Raw genomic sequence first — 15,794 nt, forward strand, 5'->3', positions numbered from 1 at the left:
AATATTTTGTTTGGCTCTACTTCCTCCAGGAAGTATCCCAGGCCTGCTCCTGGTGCCCCCCCTTTCCAGGCAGTTCCTCTGTGCTCTAACAGTGTCCCATCTGCATGCCTAATGTCAGTGTACTTACAGTTCTGGGCACTACAAACTACATCTCTAACTCGAAAGTGAGCTCCTCTAAGGCAAGCAGGATTTCTTTATCATTATTCCAGGCACCCGTACTCATAACTGCCTGATGCATATTTCTATTAAAAACTAGTAAGAAATGAAAACCCTCTAGCCCAGAGGTTCTCAACCTTTTAATTACCAGAGGTGTCTTATATCATTTTTTTCTAGAATAGTGTTCTTAATAATTTATTTGTATTCCCACTTTATTAAACTCTGAGCACATCAAACTACCAATCAGAGCTGCTGAGAAAAATGAGTGTTACCTAAATCACTATGATTTTCATACCAAGGGGCAAAAAAACACACTGATGTTTTAGTTGGCCTGTGTAACAAAATCTTGGTAAAATTGAGTAGCTTTCCAAAATAATGTTTAAAACCTAAAATTAGAAAATTAGAATTTTAAAAAATGACTACCCATAAAAGTCTGGTGAGAGGACAAATTAACAATATATACCAAGGGCCTTGAAAGCGTTCATCTTTGAACCAGTAATTCTACTCTGGACAATTCTATCTTAAGGAAATATATAGTACAAAAATAGTTTATAGCCATACTACCTTGAACACTCCAGATCCCATCTGACCTTGGAAGCTAATACACAAAAATATGTTTTCTATACAACACATGATATTGAAGAGTAGTAATTTATAATAGTGGGAAACAAGCTAGATATCAACAATTGGGAAACAGCTAAAAAAAAGTTATGCAACAGCCAAACAATGGAAAATTATGAAGCTCATTAAAATGAGGTTTATACAGAATTTTTTAAAACATAGTAACACATTTAAGTAGTAATAGTAAGTCAATGAAGTGGGATACAAAATTGTTTGTACAGTACAACCTCAACTCTACACAAAATATGATTTTTTAAAAAGACAAATGAAATCCACTAAAATTTCAAGAGTTTATTTCAAAGTGACAGTATTATGGATAAATTTCCCATCTTGATCTTTATCATTCTCTGTGTTTTCAAATGTTAAACAATAAGCACAGTGCTTTCATACTTCTAAAAAAAAAATGGTTAAAACACAAGCAGCTAAAGGGCTATTAGACCCATGTCCAAATGACTGCTTCCAAGAGGTAGTATTCACAATCTGTCCAGGAACTCAAAATGATGAATTAAAACATCTCATATTTTTTAACAAATTCTAATGATTTTTAAACTTCTTTCTCTGCTCTGTTAGATGGAATATCAAGAGTGGGGGAAAAAATCTTTACCTACTAACAGCTATCTCTCCCTCACAAGATCAAGCTATAATTCAACATCTGTACACTTGGGCTGCCTGTATTGCCAGACACCACTTCCAAAAACCCTTGAAACAGAAACAACAAAGTTTCTCTCTTTAGACCAACTCCAAGTACACTCTCCAGAGCAATGAGTGTACTGAACCAACCATGAAAAGAAGGAAGGTTCCAAAGTTCAATAAATGAAAAGTTCAATAAATATTTGGGCTACTGTGACTAGACCAGCTCTCTCCACCTTTGCTCTCATATTAGATGACATGCTGCTCCTGGCAAAAAGACAAACCACTGAACATTGAAGGCCTACTGATGTTGGCATGTTTCCTTTGGTAAAGAAATGATCTTGAAAATTATCCATAGGATGCCACATTTCTAACTAGAATTCTCCTTTTCTATAGAAACACATATGGTTTGATGAAAAGACTGTGGGTTTTCTAGTCAACAGAACTAATTTTATTTTTCACATTTGTCACTCACTAGCCTTGTTACCTTGATAAATTAGCTTCCCTAAGCCTAAGCTTTCTGTAAAACAAAGATAATAATAGTACCTACTTGAAGGGTTGCTGTGAGAATTCACTAAGTTAATAGAAATTAAGGCCCTCAGCACAGTGTACAACTCATACCAAGCATTCTAAGTGACAGCTTTAATTCTTACTGCATATCTCCATGTTTATTTCATTTGAAATAGTGCCCTTTGCTATATAAATAAAAAAGGAATTTTAAGCCATTCTATAACATGGACAAGCCAACACTGAAGGAAATTGTTTCAGTGTTTTCACTGAATTTCATCCTGAAATTCCTAACAAAGGTCTCTTAATAACAGGAGAATCTAGCCAAAACCTTAGAAAGGCAAAACACAGAATTTGGTTCTTAACTTGATTATTCAGAATGGGGGGACTGCAGCCAATGGAGCTTTGGAATTGTGAATTTACAGATCAAACCCACCTAGTTGTTTGATCCTAGACAAGTGACTTAATCCTCATGAACATGTGTACCTTCTACATAGAATGAAAGAATAAATAATTAGAGTTGATGTGAGGGTTTTTAAAAGAAATAACATGTTAAGTGTCTGCTATATCACAAATGATTAAAACAGTGTGACTTTTTATCATACATTTAATATTACATCAACTGTTCATGCTTCATTTCATCCATGTCAATCAGTTGAGTCCAGAAAAACTGGGAAGAAATAATAAATCTCAAAGCACAGAGGACCACTCTGACCCTCAGTCAGTACTTACGTCGGCAGACCTTACAACACTGGCCAGCAATGTGCACGGGCAGAGAGTCTGGGGAACAATTGAGAGGAGTACAGGACATTCTTCGGCATTCCACGGTACCACTCTGAGGAAGGATGGACAGGGGAAAAAATCTCAGAAGTATCCTTTGAAAGCTCCTGATGTGGAAAAAGTTCACAGTTCATCCCAAAATGCTCATCAGGGAAACAAGCAGTATGAGGAATTTCCATCTACTCCAGGACCACAAATAAAGTATTTTCTCCAGCCCAAATGAACCTATGCCACCTCAATTACTTTTCTGATATACATCACTGACTTCATCCCACCTGCCCATATGGGCTAAGTAGATTATACGGAAAACAAAAAGTCTATTTTCACAAGAACATAAACAACACATTTGCAGACCCTGTCAATCATTTTTCAGGCTTTAACAATCTGTTTTGTATTTTCCTGGACAAACAATGGCATTCTTCAGATATTTATCAACTAATTTCAACCGGACAGGGTTTACATACTAATCTTTTGGAGGGGGTTCTTGTAATTCTCTGAAATAGATGAAGGAGTAGACAGTTGGTACATATCCTGAAAGAAACGGGGACCTGAGGGAGGGAATATCTTGCCATTCTCTGAAGCAGGTGATGGGTACACTTTGCAAAATGCAACACATATACCTGGAGACTAATTAAATTCCCCCTTTTAAAATTTATTCTAGTTGTGAATAAAGCTTCCTCCATATCCTAACCACCAAACTTCAAACAGCACATTACTTCATAATAATATTAAATCAAATTAAGGTGTGTTGGCAAGGGAAAGTAGATTTTATATTTCCAAATATTGACACAAGAAATGACACATTTCCAGTATCATTTCACAATTTCTCAGATTGTCATTGGGTGCTAGGTGAAAAGGTAATACTTCTTAGAGTTAACATGACTCATTAAAGAGCTAGATTACACTGTAATGAGTAAATATGTCCCCTTAATTCTGTTTTTATTTTATCTATTTACAAAGAAGCTTACTTTGCATGTGCAGTTCCTGCAGTGGTCACCATCTACCCAAGAGTCTTGGTCTCGATAGAGCAGTCCACTCACTTGACAGGTCTTCTCACAATGACAGTTTTCCAATTGACTCAGTCTTGTCTCTGCATAATTTAGCTGCAACAAGAGTTACCAGGTGTAATTTCTGTAATTTAATTGCATCGTCCTTACAAAGTTAATTGCAGCAAAGAAAAAAATCCAAGTGGAATGAGGGAAAAAATGCTCAGAGTAGGTCACTGATTCTGAACAGTATATTTTTTTAAAAAATAAGGTGGAATCACTCTAAATTGAAGATATATTGGCTCCCACGGTCTAATGAATAACAAATGAGGCATTAAACTGTATCTCAGGAACCTCATGGGTGTTCACAAGCATGTGTACTTTCAGCTCAAGCCCACACAGAAGCACTCATAATGAATGTGTTCTCAAGGACTCATTACAATGTTTACAGGAGATCTAATCAGGAGCGCCAGTGCACTTACATTTATCTCCCACTATCGTCTCCGTGTTCTTCACATGCTAACTAGAATGTCATGGTTTACAAACTAGGAAGTCCCTGCTTTCTCTCTGATGAAAAATTCTAAAGAACTGGGGCCAGAAGAAAGAAATCATAAGAGGATCTAGATTCTTCTCAGCTCAGGATCCCCAAACAAAATGCCCTGGAATTCACATTGGTGTTCAGATGAACATTAAGAGAGGCAACCAAACCCCTAAGGAAGATCAGGATTTTGTAAAATATCCTTTTTCATTTTCCTATGTCACCTAATCATGACCAATAATCATAGTCTTAGAATCTTCCATTTGAAAGGGATGGAATCTTGAATATCCTCCCAAGAAAATCCAAGTGACCATCTAGCCTCTGCATATCTCCAGGGGAGGGACACAGTATCTTCTAAGGAGAACCACATTTGTTTTTGCTAGTTTTGGATGTTTGAAACATCTCTCTTGGTTTGGGCTGTGAAATCTCTCTTTTTTATTCCTGCTACATTTAGGTTTTCCTTGTAGCCCATCCTGAGCAAGTCTCTTCTTCAGACATTTGAGGTTACCCTTTCCTTATATCTGCTCCTAACCACATTCAGCACCACTGGGCTCCCTTGAAAGCTCCACTTGACATGGTTTAAGTCCTCAAGCCTGATGACTTTTCATGCTGCCTACTCCAGTTTGCCTTCAAAAATATGAAGCAAATAACCCTAAACATAGCATTTTGGTATGGAATGTCTATTGTCTCATCCATACCAAAGAGTAACTCAAATCAGTAGTGATATTATCCTTTTTTTCTTCCTCACAGAGAGACCACCATGATTGGAAAACAAATACCATTCCCTAAAAATTTATCTCATAGTGTTTGTTTTCCTTCTCAATCATACTTATGCTTCCATGTCTTAAGTATTTTCCCCATACAGAAGACTAATTCAATCTTTGATCCAATGAAGAAAATTTCAAGCCAATATTTTAGGTATACTTGTTGAACCTGGAGAACAATGACTTTCACTGTCTTTCTACATTAACTATGGCTCTATTTCCATAAGTGCTTCTTGTAATTCCTCATAACAGCACTACTCTCTGGAAATTGAATCCACATGTAATTTTAACCTTAGCAATTGTCATTTATTTCTCGAGGAAACCTATCCTTTTTCTGCCTTTTGTAGGTAGTTGCAAAGGTCAGAAAAAATAACAAATAGGATCCTAGCAAACCACATAATTCATGATCAGCTCCCAAAGAACTGAGTCGACTGCCTAAAATATTAGCTTCCTATGACTTCTAATATGCATAATCTTCCAAAACATGTGTCTCATTTAAAACCCCAGCCTAATTACACTGTTTCTAAAATCAACGATAATTAAGTCCTTTGGGAATTCTTTAGGAAACAGAGATAAAACACGCTTCTAAGAGTTTGGTGAGGTCAAATGACCATAAGCAGTCATCCCTCAGTATCTGGGGATTGTTTCTAGAACCCTCGTGCAGATACCAAAATCTGAAAAAGCTCAAGTCCCTTATATAAAATGGTGTGGTATTTGCATGTAACCTGCTCACATCTCCCTGCATATTTTAAATCATCACTAGATTACCTACATCTAGCACAATGCCTACACATCACTTCATTCACGTGAATTCTACATCATTCTCAGCCCAAAGCAAATTCAAATTTTGCCTTCTGCAACTTTGTGGGGGGTTTTTTTCCAAATATTTTTCATCCATAGATGGCTGAATCCACATATGTACAACCAACTCATGGATACAGAGGGTCATCTGTATAGGTCAGAGATAAGAAAAAGGAAATGACAACTTATCACTTACTATCTTTATTTCTAAAGTTTCAGTACTTCCTACACAAAAATAGTGATAAATGTATGGTCTTGGATTGAACAACAAAGAGTTGATCTAAATCTACATCCCTCCTAAAAGTGGCTCAGAAGTGAATATCTTTGTGAGAGGAACTGTGCCTGCCTTATTCTGAAAATCTGGGACAACACTGGTGTCTGTATCACTCCAAGAAGGGTACTTCTTAAAGACTAAATCATCCAAAAGGCAATGTCTATTCACATTTTCTGAAAATCCAGGAGCCTAAGGATAATATTAGCAATTTTTAGTACTGTCCCACAAAGTAGAGCTACGCTCACCTACAAAACTCAGTTCCAAGGAAGATGTCAGTTTTAATATAAAGGAAGCTGTTCTCAAGGCTGATTACATTTCCCTTCTAAATGTTGTTTTTATTTTTAAAATATTTTGCCTTTTCTGACAACAATGGAAAGCCCTAATCTCTGTAATAATAAGAGTGCATCAGATAGGCACAAAAGCAAAGAGATATTAAGGCAAAAAGCTAATTTTTCAAAAGCACTTAATATGTAATCTTGCCTTCCTCTTTTCCCCTGCTAAATCTTACAACAATAAAGGAGATAAACAACTCTGAATCAAAACATGAATTACATTTTCTGTCATTGGTATTAGGATGCTGAATTTATACAAATTCATTTTCAAAAGCTATTTCTACACTACCTGCCACTTTCTCCATGAATGTCTGCAGATCCAAAATAGATACAGTATCAAATCTACATCTCTATTCTGTCTTTCTTTTGTTCATGCATTTATCTAAGCAACCACAGACCGAATCATTTATTCTGAACTCTACACATTCAAAGACAGACAGCAAAGGCCATTTTCATAGTAGGAGGTCAATGAATGTTTCTGAGTACATTAGATGTGTGGTGGATTGCTTTTTTGCTTTGAAATACTATTTATTTTGGCATTTGCTATAGGGGACAGAAACAAGAAACTTCTATTGTTAAACATTTAAGCTTAATTGAAAAATCATTATTGAACTTCTTGAAACAATGAAAGCCTCAAAATTAAATATGTTACAAGCTGAAATGCCACCCCAAGTGCTACTTGATTTGCATATATAGATTTGTCAAAAATTTAAACAGAAGTAATCAAGATATTACCGGTCTTCAGTATCTCTTCTTTCTGAGTTTGATGGCAGAGTGGGATTACAGTACAGGTGGGATTTGAGAGCAGGACAGACCCTGACCCTGGCCCAGTGGGTGGGTAGTTCCCGCAATATCAAGACCACCTGGAAAACTTCCAGAGTAATACACGGGCGTGGTGGACTGGTGTGGATCACTAAGGGAGGTGTCAGGGAACAAAAAAAGGAATATTTATTTAGGTAGCAGTCCCGCATCTTCTCTGCCTTGCAAAAGTGTGGGTTTGCCAAAATGCCAAGATTCTTCAAGAGAGCTCTTATCTACCCTGGCCTCTGTCACCTAAAAGTGCTTTCTGTCTAGTTTGACCTGACTTTGGCTACCAATTCCTATCCTGCTTATACACTGGGCTTGCTCTCTGGGAAGGATCCAGGACTTCTACTTGGACCCAAGTGTAAGGACTTCCTGTTACATTCCAGGAACTCTCAGAATCTAGTTCTAGACTAGGGCCCTGACAGCAACTCACAGCCTCTGTCAGACTTTGTGATTTCCAATCACCAAGAAAGTTACATCTTCTTCTCATGGCTGCCTATTTTTTCTACGTTTAATAGTATAAATAACAACAGCTATCATTTACAGAATATCCTTTGTGAGCCATGCAGCAAACCTCACTTGTCTGGTCTCATGAGCTCTTTACAAAGGCAGGAATAATTGTCCCCATTTTACCTGTGGGGAAAATGGCGGCTAGAACAAGTCCAAAGACCTGTTCAAGACTATAAACATCCAAGGGAGTGATAAAACAGAGACCCAGAATAAAATCAATCTGAGTCCAAAGCCCATTCTCTATCTCGACCACGATTTGTAGACCTGTCTAAACCACAGCAACTGGACAACTCAAACCAAACCTCCAAAGCTTAGTTCCAACCCCATCAACTAAATTTTGCCACTATAGGCTTATTTAATCAAAGACAAAGACTGAGTCTGGATTAATTGGTGCCACAGAATCCTCTGTGCATGAGGGAACCATATTTATCTTCCAATTTGCCCTTCATCCTCAGGTTCCATCTCCTCCCATTGGCCAAAAGAGTGAGTTACACATTGGCTTCCACCAAGATGGTGGACTAGATACCCTGAAGGATTCACCCATAGAACCAACTGAAGTACTGCTGTATTCAAGGTATAAAGAACAACTTTCAAAAGTCATCACAAAGCTGATACAAAAGGAAGAAAACCACAGAGGCCAAAACAAAATGACAGCAGAGATCCCAGGAAATAAGTGAGCATCAAAGCCAACTATATCCTAAAGGTTCCTGCTGAGACATACAAGCCTTGAGTTCCCATCTTGATGATTGCACAGGGGGCAGAATTAGAGAACAGGATCTTCAAAAGATGGCAGGAGGATACAGGTATCTGCAAGAGGAAACTCCTGCATAAAGGTGGGACACCATCATGTTGCACCCTTAGTTTTGAGTGAACAAAAGGAAAATGAGGCTTGCACAAGGCACAGAAAGAAAGCCTTCCTGTTCAAGTTTAGTACTGCCTAGAGGATAAAAAGAATCTTTTCTGAGAAACCTCAAAGAAACCTCTCCTGACCTGGTGCAGTGGCTCACGCCTGGAATCCCAGCACTTTGGGAGGCTGAGGAGGGAGGACGCCTTGAGCCCCAAAATTCTGAAGCTGCAGTAAGCTACCATTGTGCCCCAGTACTCCGGCCTGGGTGACCAAGTAAGACCTTATTTCTAAAATAACAATAAATACATTCATTATTTTTAAAAAAAAAAAAATATTTCTGGAGACTTCACCTGGTCTGTCCTAGGCTTCGCAGTCTGATCCTGAAAATCTGTGAGGCCTGAAAATCCTTACGTAGATAATGTAAGATAGGTGACCCAGGGTAGTCCTGGCAGAAGCAGACATAATGTCAACACAGCACTGAAAGAATTCCCACATATTTCCAAGAAAAACAAACAGTTCATCCCCAAAGGGGTATATTAAAAGGCCCTATTTTTGCCCTCACCTTTCTCCTTGAAAAGTTGCTGCAAGCTGTATGTTCACATATTTCACTCCCAACAGATATCATCTAAAAACTTCAGCTCAGCTCAATAAAGTGATCAAACACGCATTTCTCTTTCCCTCTCTTTTTATTTGCTCATTCTTCTTGCTGATACCTCCATCCTCCTGCCGGTAGCATCTTCATTTTTCTCTCCATCAGTCATGCCCTCTTTATACTTTTTGTCTCTCTTTCCAACCCTCTCTTCTCAAACCATAAACTTTCTTGGTCATGATTCAACTTTTAGGTTATAACTATCTAAACTCAGTTCTCAGCTTAGCCATGCATGATCTTAGGAAAAGCTATCAGATCTTCCTGGAACTCTGACTTCTCATCTGTAAAGCGGGCTAATAAATCAAACCTAGCTCACAGGATTGTTGTAAAGATTAAAGTGATAGTGAATATAAAAAGTATAAGCATTAAAACTAACACATGGTAAATGTTCGACAGATATTATCTAGGATGAGTGAGTTCCCAGCTTCTTTTAGATCAAATATTGGTAAACTAGGGCCAGTTGGCCAAATTGAGCCCCACCACTTATTTTTGTGTGACCTGTGAGCTAAGAATGGCTTTTGCAGTTTTTACTAATTATAATTCAAATGAACATAATTATTATATTTCAGTGAAATAATTATATACATAGTGCCCTCAATTTTGACTCTTGGCTTGCAAAACCCAAAATTTACTAGCAGGTTCTTTACAGAAATAGTTGGCCCACTCCTGTTCTAGATCACCACAGATTTCAAATTATGCAGTGAAAATGGAAGTACTCGGCTTTCAAATTATAATTCTATACAGGTTTGGAAGGAACAGACATACAAATCTGCCAAAGTACCAGGAGTGGGTAGGGGTTTAGAAAGTGAATTAAACCATTTTCTGCTTGCTATTGCCCACAATTAAATATCTTCTGCCTCACAAATGCCCATTTTACATAACAATGTTTTGAGAATAGAGCTCAATGTGGCTCCTAGATAATGCACAGCTAAAAAGAGAAAAATGGCATTCCCTGTGATGGGAAAGAATGAGAAAGAAAAGGGCATCCTTCAAGTTGTAGAATGGAGAACCACAATCACCTGAGACTGAGTGGCATGTTTCTTGTTCCAGAAACTTGGTAGCATGATAAAATGTAATTAACAGCATTGACATCAAGCTGCTCCAGACAATATGAAATAAAAGCCCCTGTATGCCACAAGCTGGGAAGGCAAATAATTGCCTGCATTTCACAATTCCACTCAGCTCTGAAGTGAAACGCTAAGGCTTCAGATCCCAAGCCTCTATCTCGATCTTTCACTAACAAAAGTGTTCCATCTCTCCTTTCCAGCAAAAGGGGACTTGGCTTGGCCAAAAACCTCCTTGAAATAGAAACATTGTCTTCAGTAGCACCATTCTACGGGTCCAAAATACAGTCTACCCTCTCAAATACTTACCTACCCACCACCAATTTTTTTGCACACACCACCGCTGAAGGAAGAGAGCAGTCTTAACTGCAGGTGGAATAGGATTAATGTATCATTTTCACTGTTATTAAAATTCTTCCTTTTGCAGAGTATAATGTCTCTTAGGCCCAACCTAATTCTTTCTTTGCCCTAGGCCGGAACTCAAGTCCACAACTGATTGGTATCATAACAACAGCATTCGCCACCTTTTCTATTTTTTTCAGTGTCTCTTTCCATGAGGCTCAGGGCTTTTCATCATGAGTCTACAGTGTATGAATATATATCAGAGCCCCTAACTGTTTACATGCTTGGCTCTGCCACTTGACATGAACATCTCTAGGGTAGAAAACATGCCCTGTATACCATTGCTTCTTTGGGCCTAACACAGTGCCTGGCAAACAGCAGGTCCTCAAAAGACGCCTGTCAAGTGAACAATGGAGAACAGGAAATGATGTAGAATTATAAAACTGATGATGGTGTTGAAAGGAAAACTTTGCCTCCATTACTATTTAACTCAGGATCAGTCCTAAAATGTATCATACATTAAAATGTGATATAAAGCCTTCATGTGATAGTAATCTGTTCCTAACAATAGCTATTTTGCACCTTCTGATTACTGGCGATTATTTTTACATCCAAAACGCATTAGCTTATAAGCAGCAGGGGTTCTGACCATAGATCATCTCACAGTGTTACTAGTTTAATAGCCAGTGGGTAAATTCCTTTTCCACGCCCAGGGAATCTACAGTGATACATAATGCCTCCTGCTTCCAAACATTTTTTCAAGTAAACATTTTGATACAGCTTAATAGCATCAAAGACATGAGTGGTTACATTTATTATAGGTGAGTAAGAATAAACCATTTTTGTAGTAACATATAGCAGATGCCAAGGCTAAAAATGTTTCTATTACAGCATATCACTCTAAATTCCAGATAGGACAGAGAAAGAAATGAAACATCACAAGTGAAATGTAGATACCTACTTTTGCAGTCATCTTGGCCAAAAGCTCTTGTAAATCCATTATTCCTTGCACCAGGCTCAAGAAATCACTACAGGTTGGGCAAGCTCAATAAAGAAAATATAAAATCTATATTGATATTATGCCAATAAAAGAAAGACATTTAAAACAGCAGTTGTTTGAGTATGCAGAGGGTTTTTGCTTTTTGGTTAAGAATTGCTTTGAAATTTGGGTGAAATCACAGAGGATTTCATGTCTGGCTCTTTTCCTGTTTTAATAAGAAAAAAGAAAGGAATAGGAAAGAAGTGCTATTAACCAAAAAGAAAGGCAACATGATGTTTTAAAATTCAAATTAAACCTTCCTTTTTATTGAGAGACTACTGGAAAAAAAATATGAAGTATCATAGAAGATAAAAAAGTAAACCCATACCCAAGAATTTTCAAGAATAGTTTTTATAAATATATATATTAAATATACATTTCCGTGTTAATCTACAGATCCTTCTAACATAACCCTTTTTACCTTCAAATTTTAATTCTATAAAAATACATAATCTTTTCTAAAAATGCAAAACACAGAATTATATCATATAGATAATAAGCTTTTTTTCCACTCTCCTCACTATCTCTGAAGTCAATAATGCAAATAATTTGTGTACATCCTTCCAGATGTATTTCTCTGATAAGTTATATAATATTTAAATTTCATCAATGCTTTAAGTTACTACTTACTGCGATTTAGGTTTGGACACTGTGTTATGTAGCCGTTCGGCATAAAGATGATCTTCCCATCTTGAATGATCCCCTTGAAAACAGATAAGATAGGTGGCAATCAAGGTTCCAGTCACCAGTTCAAATGGCGCCTGTACAGTCACATACTCTCTGCAGGTCAGGTTATATTTTTAAGAAGACTGATTCATTCAGAAGGTGAGATAACCTTGATACACATTGAACTACTGTAAACCATCCTCTTTTTAGGAATCTTAAAAGATACAATCATCTCATGATAGCTGCAATTAGTCACTTCTGGTTAACCCCAATGAGATCATAGCACCAAAAATCCATCAGTAAATGTTATTAAACTATCAAATTAAAAAGGCATTGATCCCATAAAAATTTTCTTCAATGCCCTAATCATCTTGGAACATTAAATATTACTGCTTTACAGGAATTTTTTTTTAAGTGAGAGGAAAAAGACATTAGAAACATAATAGGCTAAATTTTTTTCAATTGATTCATTTAGCCAAGGAAATAAAATTAGACATCAGGAAAATCCTATAACAATATTCCCTCCTAAACTAATTGAGGTACATGAACTTTTGGTGGTGAGTCTTAAGACTTGCTCCACACCTGGAAGTAAAAGGTAATCTCTTAATTCTAAAATTCAGTCTGGAAGAATAGCTCAAATTTAAGAACGTCATCAGGGCTGCCATCTCTCCATGAAAATATTGACTTGGCTTTTGAATTTTTCAAGTTAAATTTCAAGATTCTGTTTTTAGGTTTTTGAGCTTTTTTTTTTTCCTGATTTGATGGAAAAAATATTACAGAACAGATGGAAGATGTGGAAGCTGGTTCAGAATACTGAGCTTAATCTATAAATAAAATATAGGCTTAAGATAGTGCTGCAAGTCTTTCAGAGTAACATTTAACATTTATGTGCTCATCTTCTAAACAGCAGAAGGCAATCAGCAAGTGCTATTTTCTGCTTATTATTTCAAAATAAAATATTAATTGAAAATATTAATAGAAATAACAAGATCACAACACCTCTTCCGCAAAATTATATATGTTTATTAACCTCTTCCTTTTCAAGGAAGATGCAGTGCTTGTGATTATGAGAGAAGACAGCCTCACCACAGGGAAGATGCCTCCGACACTGCTCCTCAATATTAATTCATAATCTCTTGCAGAGGAAAACCAGGGAGCAATTAATGGAGCACAATCTAAGTGAATTAGCTTCTCTCTGGGACGAGGCGTCTCGGTTTTTCAAAGCAAATTAACTCCTTCGAGAATCTAATGCACCTTTCAAGCACGAGTGGCAATTTGAGAAAAGCATGGGATTAGAAGTCGGGGAACCTTGCTTTGAGCTCTGGGTCCATCTCTAAGCTAAATGGGCAAACGTAGGCCATAAGTCAACCACCTTTTCCAGGCCTCAGTTGCTCCATCTGAAAAAGAAGTGTTGTATGAAAAAGCAAACGATCCTCTCCAACACTCAAGTTCTAGGTCAGTTACACAGGCCTCCGAAAGGAAATTGTCACACTTCGATCTCTGTGCTTTCAAAGATCAGGATATACCTTTCAAATTAAAAAAAAAAAAAAAATCAATATGGAGAGACAAAACTATAGATTTCCATCTTAGGGATTTCCTAGGACATGGGAAATTTCAATGCTAACACAGCGCGGCTCCCAGGGAAACCAAGACATCTGGTCACCCTGGGTGGTACAGAATTGCTGAAAGCACATGTATCAGAAAAGGGTCAGGTCTATACCTGTTCATCAGAAGACCCTAGATTATTTTTATGTTTATCATCCATAGAATGGAAACTCAGAAACCTGGAGCCCCTGTGTCATGTTATTAAACACCTTTCCAAAAACAAACTGAAAATTCACCTACAAAAGATACTTCTTACCAATCTTATAGAAATATAATATAGTATACAGCAGTTTTCTTTTTCCTTTTTTTTTTTTCTTTGAGATGGAGTCTTGCTGTCATCCAGGCTGTCGCTATCACCCATAGCACAATCATAGCTCACTGCAACTTCAAACTCCTGGGTTCAAGCGATCCTCCCACTTCAGTGTCCCAAGTAGCTAGGACCATAGGCACACACCACCATGCCTGGTTCATTTTTAAAGTCTTTTTTGTGGAGACAAGGTCTTGCAATATTGTCCAGGCTGGTCTTATAATCCTGGTCTCAAGCGTTCCTCCCCCCTTAGCCTCTCAAAGTGCTGGGATTATAGACGTGAGCAACTACGCTTGGCCTTCCTTTTCCTTTTTAAGTGACTTTGCTAATATTAGTCTTATTATACATTACAAATTGCTTCCCTACACCTTTCCTCTATCTGTATTTTCCTCACTTCTCTGTCTCTCCACTTTTAATTTCTGGCACATGTGTGTGTGTATGTGTGTGTGTGCATGTGTGCGTGCGTGGGTGTGTGTGTGTGTGTGTGTGTGTGTGTGTGTGTGTGTGTGTTACACAGATCATTAGGTGAAGGTCAATGATGGTTGATTTGAACAGAAACACAAGTAAGAGCTGATAGTTTCCCAATACTCATTAACACAAAAACCCAAAGCACTTGGTATTTTTTTCTGTGGAAAGGTCATGGGGGCCAGCCCATATATTGGCATAAAAATTTGTTCTTGCCAAATGAACTAAAATGGGAATGCTAATTTATTTTAGTAGATGTAATTCTATGCTGGATTAAAAAGAAAAGAGGCAATACTCCAAATACCAGTCATAGTCCAAAGAAGTCTGAGTATATGTGTGAGGATGCATGCAACTACATATATGTGTAAATATCCCAGCACATTTCCCAGAAGAAAAAAGAAGCAGAAGGTCCGGAATTAAGTTGCCATATGGACAGTTTAGTGACTGGGCATTTGTTTTATACAGGAAGCATTTGCCAAGTATGTAGTTTTCTTCACAAAACTACAAAAAAAATTTTTTATGACAAATGAAGCTATAAAGTAGCTCAGTCAGCCTTAGTCATCCCCACACTCCCAAAAATTCATTTATTATTTCATCCACAGATGAAAAAGTGCCTTCAAGCACTGCAACTTCTACCAAAGGAGATAAGGTATAAAAAAAATAGAATTTCTGTTATTTCTTCTCATTTAGCTTTAAATGTATCTACACAACTGAAAAATGCAACTCTAGCTGGTCCTATATTAGCTGACCTCATTTGATCTCATTTTTTTCAGATCTATGCTTTATTTTATGGCATTCATCTTGGCAGTGTTTCTTAAACTTTGAATTCCTTGAGGATCACCTTGAGTATTTGTTTAACATTCAGATTCCCGGGTCCTCTCCAAAAGATTCCTCTTCAATAGGATTAGAGTAGAAAGGTATGGGGAGGCAATTTGTAAGTGATAATGAAACTAAATTTTTAAAAGTTGTCCCAGATGATTCTGATGAATGGTAGAAGGACCTCACTTTGAAAAAACCCTACTCTAAGGTCAACCCAGTGCTTCTTTTGAAGCAAGAGGTTTAACTCATTAAAAGTTCACAGTGGTAAAAACAGCATCCAACTCCTAT

At 37.3% G+C, this 15,794-nt stretch overlaps 1 protein-coding gene across 1 annotated transcript in view; it reads right to left on the reverse strand.

Moving 5' to 3' along the window:
• The window catches only part of LOC103256219 (protein kinase C-binding protein NELL1-like), a 405,234-nt gene that overhangs the window by 322,361 nt on the left and 67,079 nt on the right, over positions 1–15,794 (reverse strand). Inside the window, 4 exon segments of the mRNA XM_021710465.1 lie at positions 2,647–2,749; positions 3,663–3,797; positions 11,567–11,649; positions 12,275–12,347. Coding sequence (XP_021566140.1) covers positions 2,647–2,749; positions 3,663–3,797; positions 11,567–11,649; positions 12,275–12,347 — 394 coding nt within the window.

Source organism: Carlito syrichta, unplaced genomic scaffold (genome assembly GCF_000164805.1).
Source record: "Carlito syrichta isolate Samal-C Ts95f unplaced genomic scaffold, Tarsius_syrichta-2.0.1 Scaffold289079, whole genome shotgun sequence".
NCBI lineage: Eukaryota > Metazoa > Chordata > Mammalia > Primates > Tarsiidae > Carlito > Carlito syrichta.